Raw genomic sequence first — 16,773 nt, 5'->3', positions numbered from 1 at the left:
TGAAGACACTGGATGGTGGTGTCATAACGTTGTAGAGGACACTGCATGGTGGTGTCATAACGGTGTAGAGGACACTGGATGGCGGTGTCAGACCGATGTAGAAGACAATTTATGGGGTCATGTCGGACCGTTGTAGCAGACAATGTTGTGACAGTTGTTGTGACAGTTTACGGAGTCTTGCTGGACCCTTGTAGAAACTAACCGGAATCAATGTCGGGACAGTTTACAGAGTCTTGTCGGACCCATGAAGGAGCTAACCGAAATCAATGTCGGGACAGTTTACAGAGTCTTGTCAGACCCTTAAAAAGTCGCACCCTCAAAAGGTGTGCCCAATCTTTCAAAAGGCGTGCCATCAAAAGGCGTGCCCAATCCATAAAAAGGCGTGCCATCAAAAGGCGAGCCCAAGTCATAAAAAGATGTGCCGGACATGATGGCGAGGCGCGTCACCACATTGGCTTGCGCGCCCGTTTTGTCGTCTGGCGTCAAGTGGCGCGCGATGCGCGGATCGGCCCTGGCTATTTAAACCAAGGTTGAGGCGGAGGCTGTGCAAACCAGTCTGAAACCGCTGAACATTTTCATTCTGAAATATCTGAATATTTGCATTCTGAAACATCTGAACAATGGCCTCTTCTTCCCGTTCAGCTACCCAGAACATGGCCTCATCTTCCCGTGGTCTGCTCACTCTCTTTCCCGACCTCAACGAGTCAACAGGAGAGATAACTGGTGCGGTGGCCCGTGAACCTCAACCAAACACCTCTGGTTTTGCTCCGTTGAACTTTCCGATACGGTCGGTGGAGCAAAAAATGGCAGTGCAAACGGATATTGAAGCCAATCAGTATACTTTGAAGTCATGTGTGGAAACCATGACTGCGGTCACAAACTTGTCGCACCGGCTGCAGAGTAGGACAAATGAGGTGCAGCATTTAAACGCCCAACTGGCTCTGCTCCAGCGCATGTATAAGGATGCGCGAGCAGAGATAAGTGTGCTAAAGGCGGAAAATAAGGAGCTGAAGCGGAAGGCCACCGTTATGTTCCGATTTGGAGGTCCGCCATATGCTGCAGTGGAGGAGCAGGGAGTAGTGATCGTGCCCAGTGGAGTGGAAAACACGGAGGCAACACCGTCAAGGGCCGCTCAGGACGGAGGCAAAAAGAAGAGACCTGCAGTAGAGTAGAGAAGGGTAAAGAAAAATCCCTCCTGGGGAGGGAGGGTGTTGTGTGTGTGGTTGTTGTTGGTTTTGTTGTTGTTGTTGTTGTTGTTGTTGTTGGTTTTTTTTTTTTTTTTTTTTTTTGTGTAAAATTGGGATTGGGGAAAACGAGTGGGGTGTGAATGGATTGTTGGTGTTTTTTTTTTTTTTTTTTTTTTTTGGTGGAATGAAATAAAAGAAAATGGTGAAAAATCAAAAGTGGTTGGAATGGACATAGATATAGATAGAGATAGAAAAGAAAAGAAAATATATATATATATATAATAATAATAAAATAAAAATAAAAATAAATAAATAAATAAATAAAAAGAAAAGAAAAAGAAAGAAAAGAAGAGATGATGGATATTTACGTGAAAGATGTTTTGGTGGAAGAGATGATTATAGTTTCAAAAAAGGAGATAAAAAAATAAATAAATAAATAAAAGGAAAAGGAAAAGAAGATTGTTGTCTGGGCAGCAAAAGTGGAGCATCTCTGTGCCTCTTTGAAACTATATGCTGGTTTTGAGCAAAACCGTGGGCTAAATTACCACCCACGTGAGTCCACTTCCCCATGTACCAACATCAAACTTGTTTCGTTGAACCAGCAGAGGAGGGAAGGTTTCGTTGAACCCATTGTTGGAGAGGTTCAGGTTGAGGAGGCCGGAGATGAGAGAGAGAGAGAGATTGAGAGATCTGTAATGGGTGCTTTGGTTAAGCTTGTAGACCCAATACTCTTCCTCGTATTCACTGTGATCGCTCTTGCTGCGCCACTCATTGACGGACAGACTTGCCTTTCTGTAGATCTCTTCCCTAAGGTTCTCGGCGATCTCAAGCTCTGGTACACCAGCGAATATGGCGATTACTTGTTCACCGATAAGCCCAATTTTTTTTTTTTTTTGTGGGTCTTGTTTGGCTCGAGCTGCTTTTCCAGTGGCCCCTCTGTCTCGCCAATCTTTACGCCATTTTGGCTGGCAAGTCTTGGTTTCCCACCACTTGCTTGATCTATGGCGCCTCCGCTTTCACTTCCATGGCTGCGATATTATCAGAATTGATGAGGTCCAACAAGGCATCAGATAAGCTGCTGGTGATGTACTCCCCTTTCATGGGTTTTGCTGTTTTAGCAATTTTGCAAGAGCTCCACCCTCACTCCTCCATCTATAAACAGATTGCGAATGCTGTGAACCAAGGGAAGCTTGTTCCAGAAGATATAATTTTTTGGTCTGTGGTCAAAGAGGTTGGAAGAAGGTTACTCCAGGGCAAGAAATTCTCATGGGCAAGTCCGGCGGCAGCGGAGGAGCACTGAATTTTCAGTCCTCACCTAAAAAGCGACGACCCGGGACACCATCGATGAATTCAGAAGAATCTGTGACGACTACTTGTGTCCAGAGCGGTGGTTTTCGAGACGCTTTTGCACAACGAGGAGGAGGGAGACGAGATCGCTGATGATGTGGAGGACGGTGTAGCTGGTGGCGGAAGGAGGAGCATCGGTGTAGAAAAAATTGAAAGTGGTGGACTCGAAGAAATTTCAAGGTATGTGTAGACAATTTTAGCGGACTAGGTTGAGTCCCGGCGGGCGGCTAAGGTGAGGTTGCCGCCCGCCGGGGAAGCGAAAATATTAGGTTCTAAACCTGCTCTAATACCATGTAAAAATTGATGTATTATTGATTGATATATTGATTTATTACAATAATTCCTATATATAGAAGAGAGGATGTGGGAAGAGAATAGGTGAGTGTGTAGTAGGTATGGAGTAGGTGAGGAGTAGGTTGAGAGTAGGTGAAGTAGGTGAGTGTGTAGTAGGTGGTAGTGGTAGGTGTGTAGTAGGTGAATTTTAACAGAAGTACGACAATAAGGGAAGAAATAATCAGTAATACGATAAACCAAGACTATAGGTTCTATCGCAGGATTAGGAACTTTGAAGTAGAGATTGCACTTAAGAAGATGAAATCAAATAAGGCTTTAGGACCTGATGATATCCCTATTGAAGCTTGGAAGTGTTTGGGTAAAAAGGGAGTTGCTTGGTTGACTAGGTTGTTTAGCAAAATTTTGTTGACTAGGAACATGCCAGATGAGTGGAAGAAGAGTATTTTAGTGCCAATCTATAAGAATAAAGGTGATGTCCAGAATTGTAACAACTATAGAGGAATTAAGCTAATGTGTCATATAATGAAAGTGTGGGAGAGGGTGATGGAACGCCGATTGCGAGACATAACAGAGGTGTCAGAGAATCAATTTGGGTTTATGCCTGGTAGGTCAACAATGGAAGCGATCTATCTTTTGAGGAGAGTTATAGAAAAGTATAAAGAAAAGAAAAGAGACATTCATATGGTGTTTATCGACCTTGAGAAAGTATATGACAGAGTGCCCCGAGATAAAATATGGTGGGCGTTAGAGAAGAAAGGGGTGACGAAAGGCTACATTGACGTGATTAGGGACATGTATGAAGGAGTGGTGACCACTATTAAATTGCCAGCTGGAGAAACAAATGAATTTCCTATCACTGTAGGGTTACACCAAGGATCTACCTTAAGTCCTTATCTTTTTGCTTTAGTTATGGACGAGTTGACGATAAATATTCAGGATGACGTGCCATGGTATATGCTTTTGCAGACGATATTGTGTTAGTGGATGAGACTAGAGAAGGAGTTAACACAAAGTTGGAGATTTGGAGAAAAGCTCTTGAATCTAAAGGATTTCGGATAAGCAGAACTAAGACAAAGTACATGGAGTGTAAATTTAGTAACAGTAACAATGAAAGCAGAGGAGAAGTGAAGATTGAGAACCAAGAACTGTCTAAAAGTGAACATTTTCGTTATTTAGGGTCGATTATCACAACAGCGGGAGAGATTGATGCAGATGTGGCCCATAGGATTAAGGCGGGATGGTGTAAGTGGAAAAGTGCATCTGGGGTATTGTGCGATAAACGAATACCCACTAGACTAAAAGGTAAGTTCTATAGAACGGCTATTAAACCAGCTATGTTGTATGGGACGGAGTGTTGGGCAACCAAGAAACAACATGTAGATAAGATGAGTATGGCTGAGATGAGGATGCTAAGGTGGATGTGTGGTAAGACTAGACAGGACAGGATTAGGAATGAGTGTATTCGGGAATGGGTAGGAGTAACACCGATAGAAGATAAGTCGAGAGAGAATCGTTTGAGATGGTTTGGTCATATTCAACGGAGATCAACAGAGGCAGTAGTGAAGAGATGCGATGCTGTAACGATAGATGGAAGTGTTAGGGGACGGGATAAGCCTAGATTAACGTTGACTAGCGTTATAAATAGAGATATGAATCTACTTAATTTGACTAATGAAATGGCCTTTGATAAGGCTGCGTGGAGAAGAATGATTTATGTAGCCGACCCCATTTGATGGGACTTAAGGCTTGGTTTGGTTTGATTTGGTTATCAAAAACTCATTGAAAACAAAAAATAAAATAAAATGCACAGGTTACATGCAATACATATTGTTGTGGGGAAGCCCATTAATGCAAAGTGAGTGCTATTGATACAAAAGAATTCCACCTTGAGCTAGTCTTCATATTGTTCAACATTAGAGACATCTACAGAAACAAAACATAAATGTAGAAAAAAATAATAACCACAATCACAAGAAATTAAGTTATTCTCCCAAAATATGGAAACATCCACAAGTAAATCTGTGAAATAAATCTTACTAACTAATAGAGAAACCACAAGGAGATTGACATGGGAAGTTGCCTCCCAAAGCAAAATGAAAACCTCTCCTACAACTTCAAAACCAAACACCATTACTCTACTAGCAAGTTCACTTTGCAGAAAGTAGATAAAATAAACACAATCACAAGAAATTTACGTTATTCACACAATATGTGGATACATCCACAAGTAAATCTGCAAAATAAATTTTACTAATGGATACGGTAGAAATCACAAGGATATCGACATGAGAAGTTACCTCCCAAGCACAAGGAAAACCTCTCTAGCATTTGGACAATGTAATAATAGATTATTCATGCTTCTGTATCCCTCTTGCACATGCAACACCAATCTAACAAGACTTTGTCTCTCCTTAAATTATCCGTAATCAAAATAGCTTCTCAAGTTGCCGTCAAAGCAAACAAAGCCACCTTGGAAGGCACCTTCAAACACCAAATCCCCTTCCACGAGTAGGCTGCTTCCCCCACCCCAACTAGCTTCCGATAAAAGGAAACCGGCAAAAATATACCATTCCTAGACCCTGTCCAAACTAAAGCATCGTCCACCCCACCTGAAGCAGCCCAAAAAGTGCCTCAGCTAGCTCTACCTCCCAATCTTGCAAAGGTATTTGGAAGATAGGTGTCCAAACCACCCTAGTGGGACATGACATCCAACGATCAGACACCAACGCCTCTGAATTGACCACAATTCCATAAAGATCCGGAAAAAGCCCCCTCAAAGGGCTCTGACCACACCAAGAATCCTTGTAGAACTACACTCTGTGTCCATCCCCCTCTTTAAAACACATAGAATTAAGGGTAAATTAAAATACACCCTCTGAAATTTGCTGAAAATACAAATGCCCCCCTATGGTTTTAGAAACTACAAATACCCCCTTCTTAGAATTTGTCATTTAACAGAGTTGATAGAAAAAATTAAATTTCTAACTATCCTCCAATGCAACAATGAAATTACCAAAACTGTTAATTGAAATATATTGCTGACATCATTAAAAACTGTTAATTGACTTAGGGCTAGTTTGGCATGTACTAAATAAGTCAAAAAGTCAAAAAGTCACTATCTTATTTAAGTCACATCATCTTATTTAAATCACATAACCTCTCTAACACATCACATCAAACCCAACTCAAACCCAACCCAAACCCACCAATAAGTCAAAAAGTACACTTTTTTAGGACATCCCAAACCAACCCTTAATGGTTGATTAATGAAAGGAATTATTTGTTATGCGGTTAGAAATTTTAAGGAGCGGCATGTAAATTTTAGAATCACGTGGAGCAATTAGTATTTTAAGCAAACCTCAAGGGGTATATTTGTAATTTACTCTAAAATTAAAGAAACCATATTTTACACCCTTATAATGCTTTTCCATATACCCATGCCATGTGGCCCCCTTATGTCATTGACAGACCATTCCTACAATCATGATCATAGTTCCCATCTATCATCCCCTCCACAAACTCTCCCACTCACAAGCAAACTCCACAATCACTTGCCTACCCTAAAAAGGCCTTGTTGAACATCTCTAACTTACAAATTCCCAAGCCTCGCCATTTGAAGGGTAAAAGAAACCTGTATCCCAATCAACAAGATGGTACTTAAACTCCTCCTCAAAAGAAGTCCCTTGCAAATTTCTCAAGACTTCGTACTACCAAGATAGTTATAGTGAAATAAGAAATACATAGACAAACTAAGATAATACTCCTGATGAGACTAAGTCTACCACCCTTAGATGGATAATGTCTTCCCAAGTATTTCCACCACCAAGTCCAAAGTAGACCCAGCGGAAGCCCATCCAACCATACACCCCAACTTAACTGCCAAAAAGTCTCCACGTTAACCACCTCCCCTACTGGAATGATTTCAAGTTATTACTCCTAGCAAATGAGATCAAGAGCAATCTAGTCCATCAAATGGCTAAAAGTGATCAAAAAATACCTAAAATGGATTTAACAATTTAAATGAAATATTCATATATCTGTAACAGAAATACTTAAATAATTTATGAGTTTGAGTTAATCTGAAGTGATCAATAATAGCAAGGATATGTTGTATTACAGAATAGTACTGTAGGTGTAATTAACCATATACTTTTTTCCTTTCAAACATAGAAGTACAATTGATTCTCTGGTCAGTAGTCAGATATTTGAGGACATGAGTATTTTTTAATAAATACTACAGTTATCATGAAAACTAAATCGTTCATAAGAGGAGAAAAACGAAAACAATAACAATAATAAAACACAAAGATATCCCCGTTCAAATTTAACGAATAATATGAAACTTAAAACCATGCATAGATACATACAGGGCGGAACAGAACCATTGAGAATCACAAGGGGCCTTCATTCATTGTAATACTGAATGCCACAGAACATTCAGAGTGTGAAAACATACAATCAACCCTCTCAGATTATCTTTCAAAAAAATTTATAAAAATAAATAAATAAATAAATAAATAAATAAACCTCGGATTAGAATCACTACTTCGTGACGCAATTGCTTCCAAGAGTGTAGATGAAAATATACAACTACACACAATCAAATTCACAAGAAGAATGACACAACTATTCGTTATCCTGGTAAGAACATACCCGAGGGGCACGGGCTCCCATTTCTTGAAATGCTCTAGGATTTTGCAAAAATGCCACAACTTCATTAATTTCTTCCCTCATGGACTCTACACTTGCAAAGTCTTTCAACCGTATAGGGGGGTTCTTCACCCTCTGCAAATATGAAAAAAGCAATGGACCTTGCAAATTTTTTCATCAAAAAACTTCATGATCATAATACATGGGGAAACTTTTAAGCATCAAGTATGAACCTTCATTTGGTCAAAAGCAGTACTTATAGGATCGACACCAGCCTTCCTCTTACGTTTTATTCTCTTCACTCTATATTTAAAATAAGCTTTCTGCAAGATAGAATATATAATTAATGGAGCCATCAGTTGTCCACAAGACGTCCAACACAATAAAGATGAATCAATCAGCTGCACATGCATCAGTTTTTAAACAATAAAAGATGTCCTATGGTGCAAATGATCTCCCAAAAAAACAACATCAGATCTAGTTAAAAGACAACATAACAACTTTATCTAATTAAGAGGTAGCATGGTCCAAGCAGAAAGGAGATATGCTGATAGCATGTAAAGATTAGGAATACTGGCTCAACCCCACCAACTTTCTTTTCAAAACCCAAAATTAGTTCAAGTTCTAATAGGTAAACTAGAATGAGAAGTAGAATTCAAAGGTCACAAGTATCACTCCAGCCTCCATAGCTGAAAATTGAAAACCCAAAATACAAATCTGCAATGAAAGTTTGAAATGGTTACAACTTGCTAACTTAGTCTGACCACTAAATGATAATGAAACAACCACATGATTAGTATATTAGGTTTAGAACAAGAATAACAGTTCGTGATAGAAAAGGCTATGCACCTCTGCCGGTTGTGTCTACAAAGAAACATTTGACTATCAAAAACTTATAAAGAAAGAGATTACAAAAAGCAGAACCATCCACTGAATAACAAAATACCAGATCAGAAGCCCTAATATATATAACCAAAGTCCTAATCTAATTAGGAAACTATCCTACTATTAATTGGAAAACAAAATCAAATCTCCTGCCAAATATTACACTAGTGAATCTAAATAATAATAATAAGCTACCAATTACAATTAGCGGACCAAAAAGACTTCAGGCCCATGGGCTTCACCCTTGGCTTCCAAATCCGATAATTTTTTTTTTTTTTTTTTTTGGATAAATGACCAAACTTTATTAAAAAACATCAAGATGATGCAAAGAATACAAAAATGAAAGCCACAAAGGCTCAACAAAACTAACAAATCAAATCCTCCACAAAGTCTTCAAAAGCCAAAGCATCGGGATCAACCGAACTTGTCACCCAACTATATACATAAGAAGCCGTCTTTCTAACCAAGGAATCGAATGAGACAACCCTTGAAAAACATGCCTATCACGCTGGTTAAAGGATTTCAATTTTTATGATTTAAACTTTATTAAATCCGATAATTGGCCTCTATTCAATCAAGAGCTGCTCCATCACACTGGTTAAAGGATTTCAAGCAAGTCTAGTATAATGAAATTTATATGTTTAGATCTTTTATTAAATATTAAACCAAATAAATGAGATTAGGAAAAGAGGCTTTCATTGTTTCAATGGAGTTGCATGTGGAAAAGGCCATTAAATGGAAATGATTCATTATGATATCATTAGAATCAGACATATTTATCTTATAAATTTAATTTGGGACTTCGCAGTTTGGAAAGATGTTTTGAGGCATCAATTATGTAAAAACCAAACCATTTCATACTTACCTAGGGTAATACTTCACAAGGGATTAACAGGTTTTCAGGCTCTAAAGCCACTCTACAATTCAATAGGAGTCTTAGTCTAAGAATGGGTGGTAAGCATCAGAATTATAGCAGAATTCTCCAGCAGGTTGTCAAGATAACAATGGAAATGGCACGGAGAAAAACAATGTTCCCTTGAGCCTAGGAACACATTTACGTTTTATAAAAGCAACTAAACAGAATAGTTGAACATAAAAATTGAAATAATAAAAACACAAGTATACCACTCTCCGCAGCTTCCGCACGTTCGGATTTCTACGTAAAGGTCCATAACCAAGAAGCCTTGGAACTTTTCTTTTCACAAATCGAAATAAATGAAACAAAACATATCCATATATAAAGCTTCTAATTAAAAACCACAGAAACCATCGAATGTCATCATCTGTTTGCCTGGATTTAAAACTCATTTCTGCCTCAGACTGCCATTTCAAGTACCATGTTGAGCCCACAGACTGATCTGTAAACTCAGGCCAAGCCATTCCTAACTGCATCCTCACCTGTAATAGGACAAGAACAAAAATGAGCTTCGAGACAGACCAGCAACTGTAAAGAACCAAAAAACATAACATAGTTAACAGAAGTGGAACTTCAAAATTAAGAAAAGATTATAGATCCAATGTTCAAAGTGCCAAGCTATGAGCTTTTCAAGGAATTACTGGGAAAGGGATAATGAACTCCACAAGGGGAAAAACAATCATCATCATTATGTCATCATTTATATTTCTGATTTTCTCCAAAAGCCACTCTCTTGCATATGATACAATTCTAGTATTCCACAAGCCAGTCAAGGATTGTTGAGAAAGCCTCATTATCAAGAGAAACTGTTGTTGAAAATCCAAATCTGAGAAAGGGATCCACATGAGCTGAACAGCAGTTGGAATACCAGAGGCAAGCATTCTCAAATACAACCCATCAAACCCTCCAAAGTCTTCAAATAACATTTCGAACTCCTGGAAAGAATGCTGAAGTTAGAACATGAAACTAAAGCTCAGCATGAGAAATGAAACACAAATTAAATATCTGTAATGCTGTGACCTTAATATCAACAAAGTATTCCTTGTTATCTCCCTTCAGTGCAACATACATGGCTGCCCAATCATGCCTGATTCGGGCATTCTCTACAAGCTTCCTGGACACAGCATAAGGAACAGCCATTGGATCCATTTCCCACCTATTCTTTTCTTCATTATACCAAGTTTTTGCTTCCACTCTATCTCGATCCAGAAGAATACGTTCCTACAATGAAACCTTACCAACAGTACTTAATATAAATGCACCAAACATATTGCATAAATTGTCAAGTGTAAACAAGCAACAGTTAAGTTCAAACCATAAATATATAACCTTTGAGCTGTCTTTATTGAAAAAATGTTTTGTTTTGAATGTATACCATAGATACACACAAACTGAAGTCCTTTGATTAGAACATATCATATGCTAAAATCACATATTCACAACGAAATACAACATCCTTTTCTTTCAAAAATATTAAAATAAACCCTTGTGGCCATTCTATATACTCTTTCAATCAAGATTTATATTAACAATTAACCCCTAATGTAAAAGTTCTCTCTCCATTTCACCAAGCGGAATGGTTTCAAAGATCATTCATCCATTTTTTTGAACTTCTACTTTCAAATCAAATCAGCGCACCTCATATCAGTTATTTCAAAGAAGATTTCTCCAACACACCTCCCCGCCCCCCTCAAAATTTTACTATGACTGCTGATATAATTAGCTGGGGCTTCTTCTTTGAGCTCTATTGATTACACACTGGACAAAAAGATTTTACAAATGTGTTACCTTCTTCAGTCACCCCATGATTCTCTATGATAGAGACGATAATAAAATGAAAACTTGCAAACCTAGGTTCCCGCCCCCAAGTTCCAATAATTCACAACCCCCTAACCTCTTTCCAAAATGCAGTCAATTTCCATTGATCAATAAAATTAAATGCAGCGGTAGCTCCAACCAGGAGGGCACAAGATACCCAATGTATTGGTTTAAAGCCAAACTAATTGGGGGTCTATTTACAATAATTTCAGAAGAAAGCAAATCTTTAAAGTGGTGAAAACTTGCAGAACTGAATGTATTTTCACCCCAGGTTTGATCAGAAGAAGCAAATTTTTTTCCAGTTACATGATATTGTTTGCATATAAGAAATCCAATTGAACACAAAAATGAGTGGTAGTTTTCAACATTTGGAAAATTTTGTAAGAAGACTCTGTGTGGGAGTGCAATTCAATCGTCACCAGTGCCATCACTATTAGAGTGCTATTTTCATATTATGGATATTTTTGTAATCTCATATTACTTTATATAAATTGATGCTAAGGTGATGAGATACATAAGCCCAAATCAAAACCTATTTGAATTTTGAACTTTTTGACAAACAAAAATAAAAAGGGATACCAAAAAGTGGAAAGTACGACTCAAAATTGGATGGAGTACTGATTATAAAATAATAAAAACATTAATTATACACAATGAAACAAAGTTGGTTTCTTAAAAAGTTACTAATTAATAGGGATTAAGATAGAGTATTAATTATGAGAAGGTCAACTCTACATCCCAAGAAATTGATACGACTGGAAGTCCTTGACAAAGCTCTCTCATAGTGCAGAAAATAGTGCATTCAAAAGCCAAATTTACTAGAACTCCTACTCCGATATAGGTAGGGTGAAACTTACCTGTCTTTCTGCCACATACTTTTTACCAAAGTCAACATTTTCCAACAAGTTTCGTTTGAGTTCTGCCTTAGATTCTTCTCGCCACTTCTTCCAACCATGAAACAAGTGGAGGCTAACAGCTTTAGGAACCACAACCTCCTTACTCCCAAACATCCACTTCAATTCAACTTCTGGAAAGCCCTTCAAAACCTCATCCACAGGTGTGTTTACAACAAAAGCCTTTTCATCACCAGACCTCTTCATATTCTTTCTTATTCCAGCCCCCATATTGCTTTGCAGCTCTCTTGAATATGTAAGAGCTTGTTTTATTCGTTGAGCAAATTCCATTGAATTTTGATCAAATGGATATCCAATGTCCTCAGCTTCCAAAACACTTGGCAGAATCATCTGCTCCCAGAATTGTCTCGTTGCACTTTGCAGTTCTTTCTGAATGTCAGATCTAGAGAGTTTAGTCAGAGGGCTTTTTGGCACACTGCAACAGCATAACAGGCCAAGCCACTATGAATTCCGAAATATAAAAAGTTTTTAATAGGTAATCGATATATATATCATAACAGATATAATGCTCGAAATCTTGAATGAAAATATTGTATTTTATTGACACCATGAACAAAATAACTTTCATTGAACTCAGAGAGGTTGCACGCAAAGAAAGTTAATTATGGAGTAAAACATGTAATGTGATTCATAATTGCAAACATCAACTCATGATCTCAAAAAAAATGCTGTGAACATCAAAAATCATAGCAAAAATGATGGTAGTTTAACAGGGATTTAATAACAGCGAAAGCTAATACAGCAAGATTAACCAACCAAGGAGTCAGAAGAAGACAACTGTAAATTTATACAGTCAGTTTTGTACGTCATGAGTCAATTCTCATTAAGTTAAATAACATTGAGCTGCAATGCAGTAGTAGACTGATGCATTTATCCATGCGCACACTTGAAAATTTTCTAAAGAGTTGCAAGAACTGATGGTCTAAAAAGTATGTCAGGAACTCAGGAACAAAATTATTTCGAGTAAGAACTGCAAACCAAAGGTAAGCAGACATGTCTATTTTCAGGTAGAAGCAGATTTGGGGAGCAGGCTGCACAATACCTTTCAACTTCTAAATACATCTTGCAATCTTTCTCCTCCCCACTCCTCCCAACAAGGGAAGTAAATATCAACATCTCACAATAACAATCATGCAGAATCCTATTATAGTTTATAACTCATTTTTCAACCACATTGTAAATCCTTCTTTTCGTTTTTCACCCTTTCATAATTCATTCTTCTCCTCTTCGCTATGTGCGAACAGTAACTCTGATGATGAAATAACAAGCTTCTTAGTAACAATCTTGGAAATCCCAACCAGATCTGAATGAGCAGATTGAAGTTGTATAACACTTTTTTTAATCTCTTTCTTATTTATGACTTTCATTTCCATGACGATGAGTACCAATTAAGGGACGAGCTTGTTACCCATCAGCACTGCAACACATATAGGTGTGCAAGTATATCAAATTACTAACAGGACACCAAAAGTGAGAGTATTCCACTTTTTAACACAATGTCTTAACAGTGCTTTGAGTGTCACCAATTAAGGGATAAGCTTGCTACCCCTCAGCACTGCAGCACATATTACTCTTGGTATCCTTACACCAACTTCCCACGTGTCTCAACCATATTGAATAAGATCAGAATCTGAATTATGATGGATAAATCATACCAATAAAAACATTTTTTTTATGCTCTACACAAAGATGTTCAACATAGTAGCCCATATGGTCATCCAAATCTGAGTGGTTTGTCAATTTTCATACCATATCTTAAGTGATTAAAAAAGCTGGATGGATGAAGGATAAATTAAGATGAAACAACATGCAATGCAGAGTGCCGTGGACATAGGTGAAGCACTGTTAATAAGCTTCCACCCACATGTTACAAGTATATAGTATCAGATGACCAAATCACCGCATGCAGACTAGAGAACATCATATTTAGTAATCAAAAAAGAAAAATGACCAATAGATTAATAGGGTGGATTAAGATTTAAGACACTGAGTCCATCTGCAACATGCAGATTTTCATGTCCGAAAACAAAAGAACAAGTTGTGACTTGTGGAAGATAGTAACATCTGTCAAAGTCAGGTATCATTATAATAGTTCGACTACATTAAAGTCATGGTCAATAACTAGCTACTTTAGGCTCAAATAGGGCTGCAAATGAACCCCGTTGTTTGCAAGCTCGACTCGGCTTGGCTTGTTAAGGGCTCAGTTTGGTTCGGTTCGTTAAATAAATAAACAAGCTCAAGCCAAACTTTTAGGCTCGGTTAGTAAATGAGCCAAGCTAGAGCTTGCTTAAGCTCAGCTTGTAAAGCTCAACTCGTTTGTATTTATTTAAATTATAGAATAAATATATTATTTATATATTAAATAATAAAAATATGTATAAATAATAGCATAACTATATGATTTATATATTAAATAATATAAATAATATTTTTATTTAAATAATGTAAATAATAGCAAAAAAATTATTATTAAGCTTCGAGCCAAGCTCGAGCTTGATTAATATTAACGAACTTAACCAAGCCAAGCTCAAGCTCAGTTAGTTATCGAGCCGACCTCGAGCTAGATAACCGAGCTCGATAAATAAACGAGCCAAGCTCAAGCCATACACAACTTGGCTCAATTCGTTTGCAACCCTAGGCGCAAAAAACTCAGCCCCTTGGAAGTAAAACCAATCTCGTCATATTATATCAGAACTTTTTCAATCCTTGCACATTAACAAGAACAATAAAATAAAATAAGCCAACCATCCACTCAATTTTTGCCCACAATACAAAACTCCCAATTACAAAGATAAAGCCATAAGATGAAATCAAACAAATATCAATAGCTGCAGTAATCAACTAATAAAATAAATATAAAAATTTAAGATAGATGCAAGTTTTCCATTCAACAATGTTTCCAAACAGAAAGTATGTAAAATTCTCCCATAAAAAGATTGATACAGCCATGTATTGCAATTTTGTTTACCTCTCTTTGCTTTGCCGCCTCATCTCCCGCTTAAAGCTCTCCACCAAGAGTACACTTTCTCTCTCAATAAATGAAAGCTCCCTTACACCAATGCTTAGAGCCATGGTCTCTCTCCTCAAAATCCGATCCTCAATCTCACCAACTTTCTCCCATATCCCATTGTACTCCTTCTCACCACTTTCCATTTCCTCCTCCAATTTAGCTATCCGTTCCTTCGCCTCCTCCCCATCATCACCACCACTCCTCAACAAACTCTCTTGTTCCCTCTTCGCCTTCGACACCAAATCAAGAATTTCCTCGGACTGCTTAACCAACTTCTCTTTCTCACCTTTCAATTCCCTCAACTCTGCATAAAGTCCATTCATAATCTCCTCTTGCAACTCCCTCTTTTTCGACTTAACCTCCCTCAACGCCACCTCAACAGCCTTTAAATCCCCATTACCTAACCTAACCTCCTCTATATTCCTAATTAACCCCGCCAGCGTACCCAATAACCTTCGAGTAAAATCCGAGTACTCGTGATCCTTATTTTTCAACACTACTTTTTCTTTACTCTTCGCCCTCTTTGACACTACTTCGCCCGCCAAAGGGGCAGCGATTGCAGGCAATTGTAATTGAAACCCAGTTCGAAATGGGCAAAACCCAATTGCCAAACAAAACAATGTGAACACAATTGGCTTAGCAATGTACGTGATGAGTGTGTTAGTGTTGATTCTATTGTCATCTTGGTTTTGGTGGTTTGAGGTTATGGGAGAGTCTGGGCGTTTGGTAGCGGTGGGTGGTGGTGGTGGGAGGGGTTTGGGGGGTTTATGTGAAGAAGATTTGAATGAAATTCTTCGAATTTGTTGACGACGGCGATGGTGTTTGGGGGGGAAGGAATGGAAATTGAAGATGGGGTTTTGGTGGGAAAGAGAGAGGAGAGGGATGAGGGATGTGGTGGAAGAAAAAGTGGGAGTGAGAGTGAAATACATGAATGTTGAGAGAGAGAGAGAGAGAGAGAGAGAGTCTACTGAGTTGGAAAATAAGTAGCAATGGTAATTGGTGCTTCAATGTTGCGCATCATAAAGAGAGAGAGAGAGAGAGAGAGAGAGAGAGAGAGAGAGATTTGAGCAACAGTTGAGTTCGAGGTTTCTCTCGCCTAAACCCAGAAGAGAGAGGCGGATGCCACCTTGAAGGATTGACGGGCGTTTCTGGAAGAGTACTGGAAAGAGGATCAATTTGGCACAATGAAATTATTTTTTGTTTTTTTTTTTTAATTACTTTTTCCTTTATAATTTAATTAAATTTTTATATGCACCAAATCTTGTTGTACTCGAAAAATAAAATTTAGCAAAAAAAAAAAAAACTAAAATCAAACCAATAAAAAAAAAATTACCCATAAATCTCATTTGAGAAAATATTAGTTCATTTAGTCTTAAGGGTTTTCTTTCAACCCATTTAATCCTTTTTTTTATTTTTTGTATATCATATTTAATGAGTGATTTTACTTATACCACTATTTAACCTCTTTACACCCTCCATTTCATTACACTAATAAAAAAATGTAATTCTCATTACACCCCCAATATATTACCAAAACTAACCCTAAATTAACTATTTCATCACTTTACACCGCTAATTTTGTAACACGGTACTAAACAATTTACATTATTCTGATGTAATAATACTGGAAAAAATAGATCTCTCCAACATTTTATTGCTATACATTTACAAAGACACTTTCTTCCAAACAATGATTTTTTAATTTGTGCTGGGCTTGTTCAGTAATACAATACTAATTAATTTGAATTACTC

General features: G+C 37.7%; 1 protein-coding gene across 2 annotated transcripts in view; it reads right to left on the bottom strand.

Moving 5' to 3' along the window:
* EMB2458 (FtsH extracellular protease family) overlaps positions 1-16,204 on the bottom strand; it is a 34,300-nt gene extending 18,096 nt beyond the window's left edge. For both annotated transcript variants that reach the window (XM_028264190.2, XM_028264188.2), the window contains exons 1-7: positions 14,980-16,204; positions 11,955-12,426; positions 10,300-10,500; positions 9,921-10,214; positions 9,489-9,761; positions 7,712-7,801; positions 7,482-7,613 (exon numbers count right to left, since the gene is read on the bottom strand). In XM_028264190.2, coding sequence (XP_028119991.2) covers positions 7,482-7,613; positions 7,712-7,801; positions 9,489-9,761; positions 9,921-10,214; positions 10,300-10,500; positions 11,955-12,426; positions 14,980-15,950 — 2,433 coding nt within the window. In that variant the 5' untranslated portion in view covers positions 15,951-16,204. The remainder of the gene's footprint in view (positions 1-7,481; positions 7,614-7,711; positions 7,802-9,488; positions 9,762-9,920; positions 10,215-10,299; positions 10,501-11,954; positions 12,427-14,979) is intronic.
* Positions 16,205-16,773: the final 569 nt, after the last annotated feature.

This window comes from Camellia sinensis, chromosome 11, assembly GCF_055761805.1.
Source record: "Camellia sinensis isolate YWXY chromosome 11, ASM5576180v1, whole genome shotgun sequence".
In the NCBI taxonomy this organism is placed as follows: domain Eukaryota; kingdom Viridiplantae; phylum Streptophyta; class Magnoliopsida; order Ericales; family Theaceae; genus Camellia; species Camellia sinensis.
Note: the sequence above shows the minus strand (reverse complement) of the source record. Positions and strands in the feature narration are given on the sequence as shown.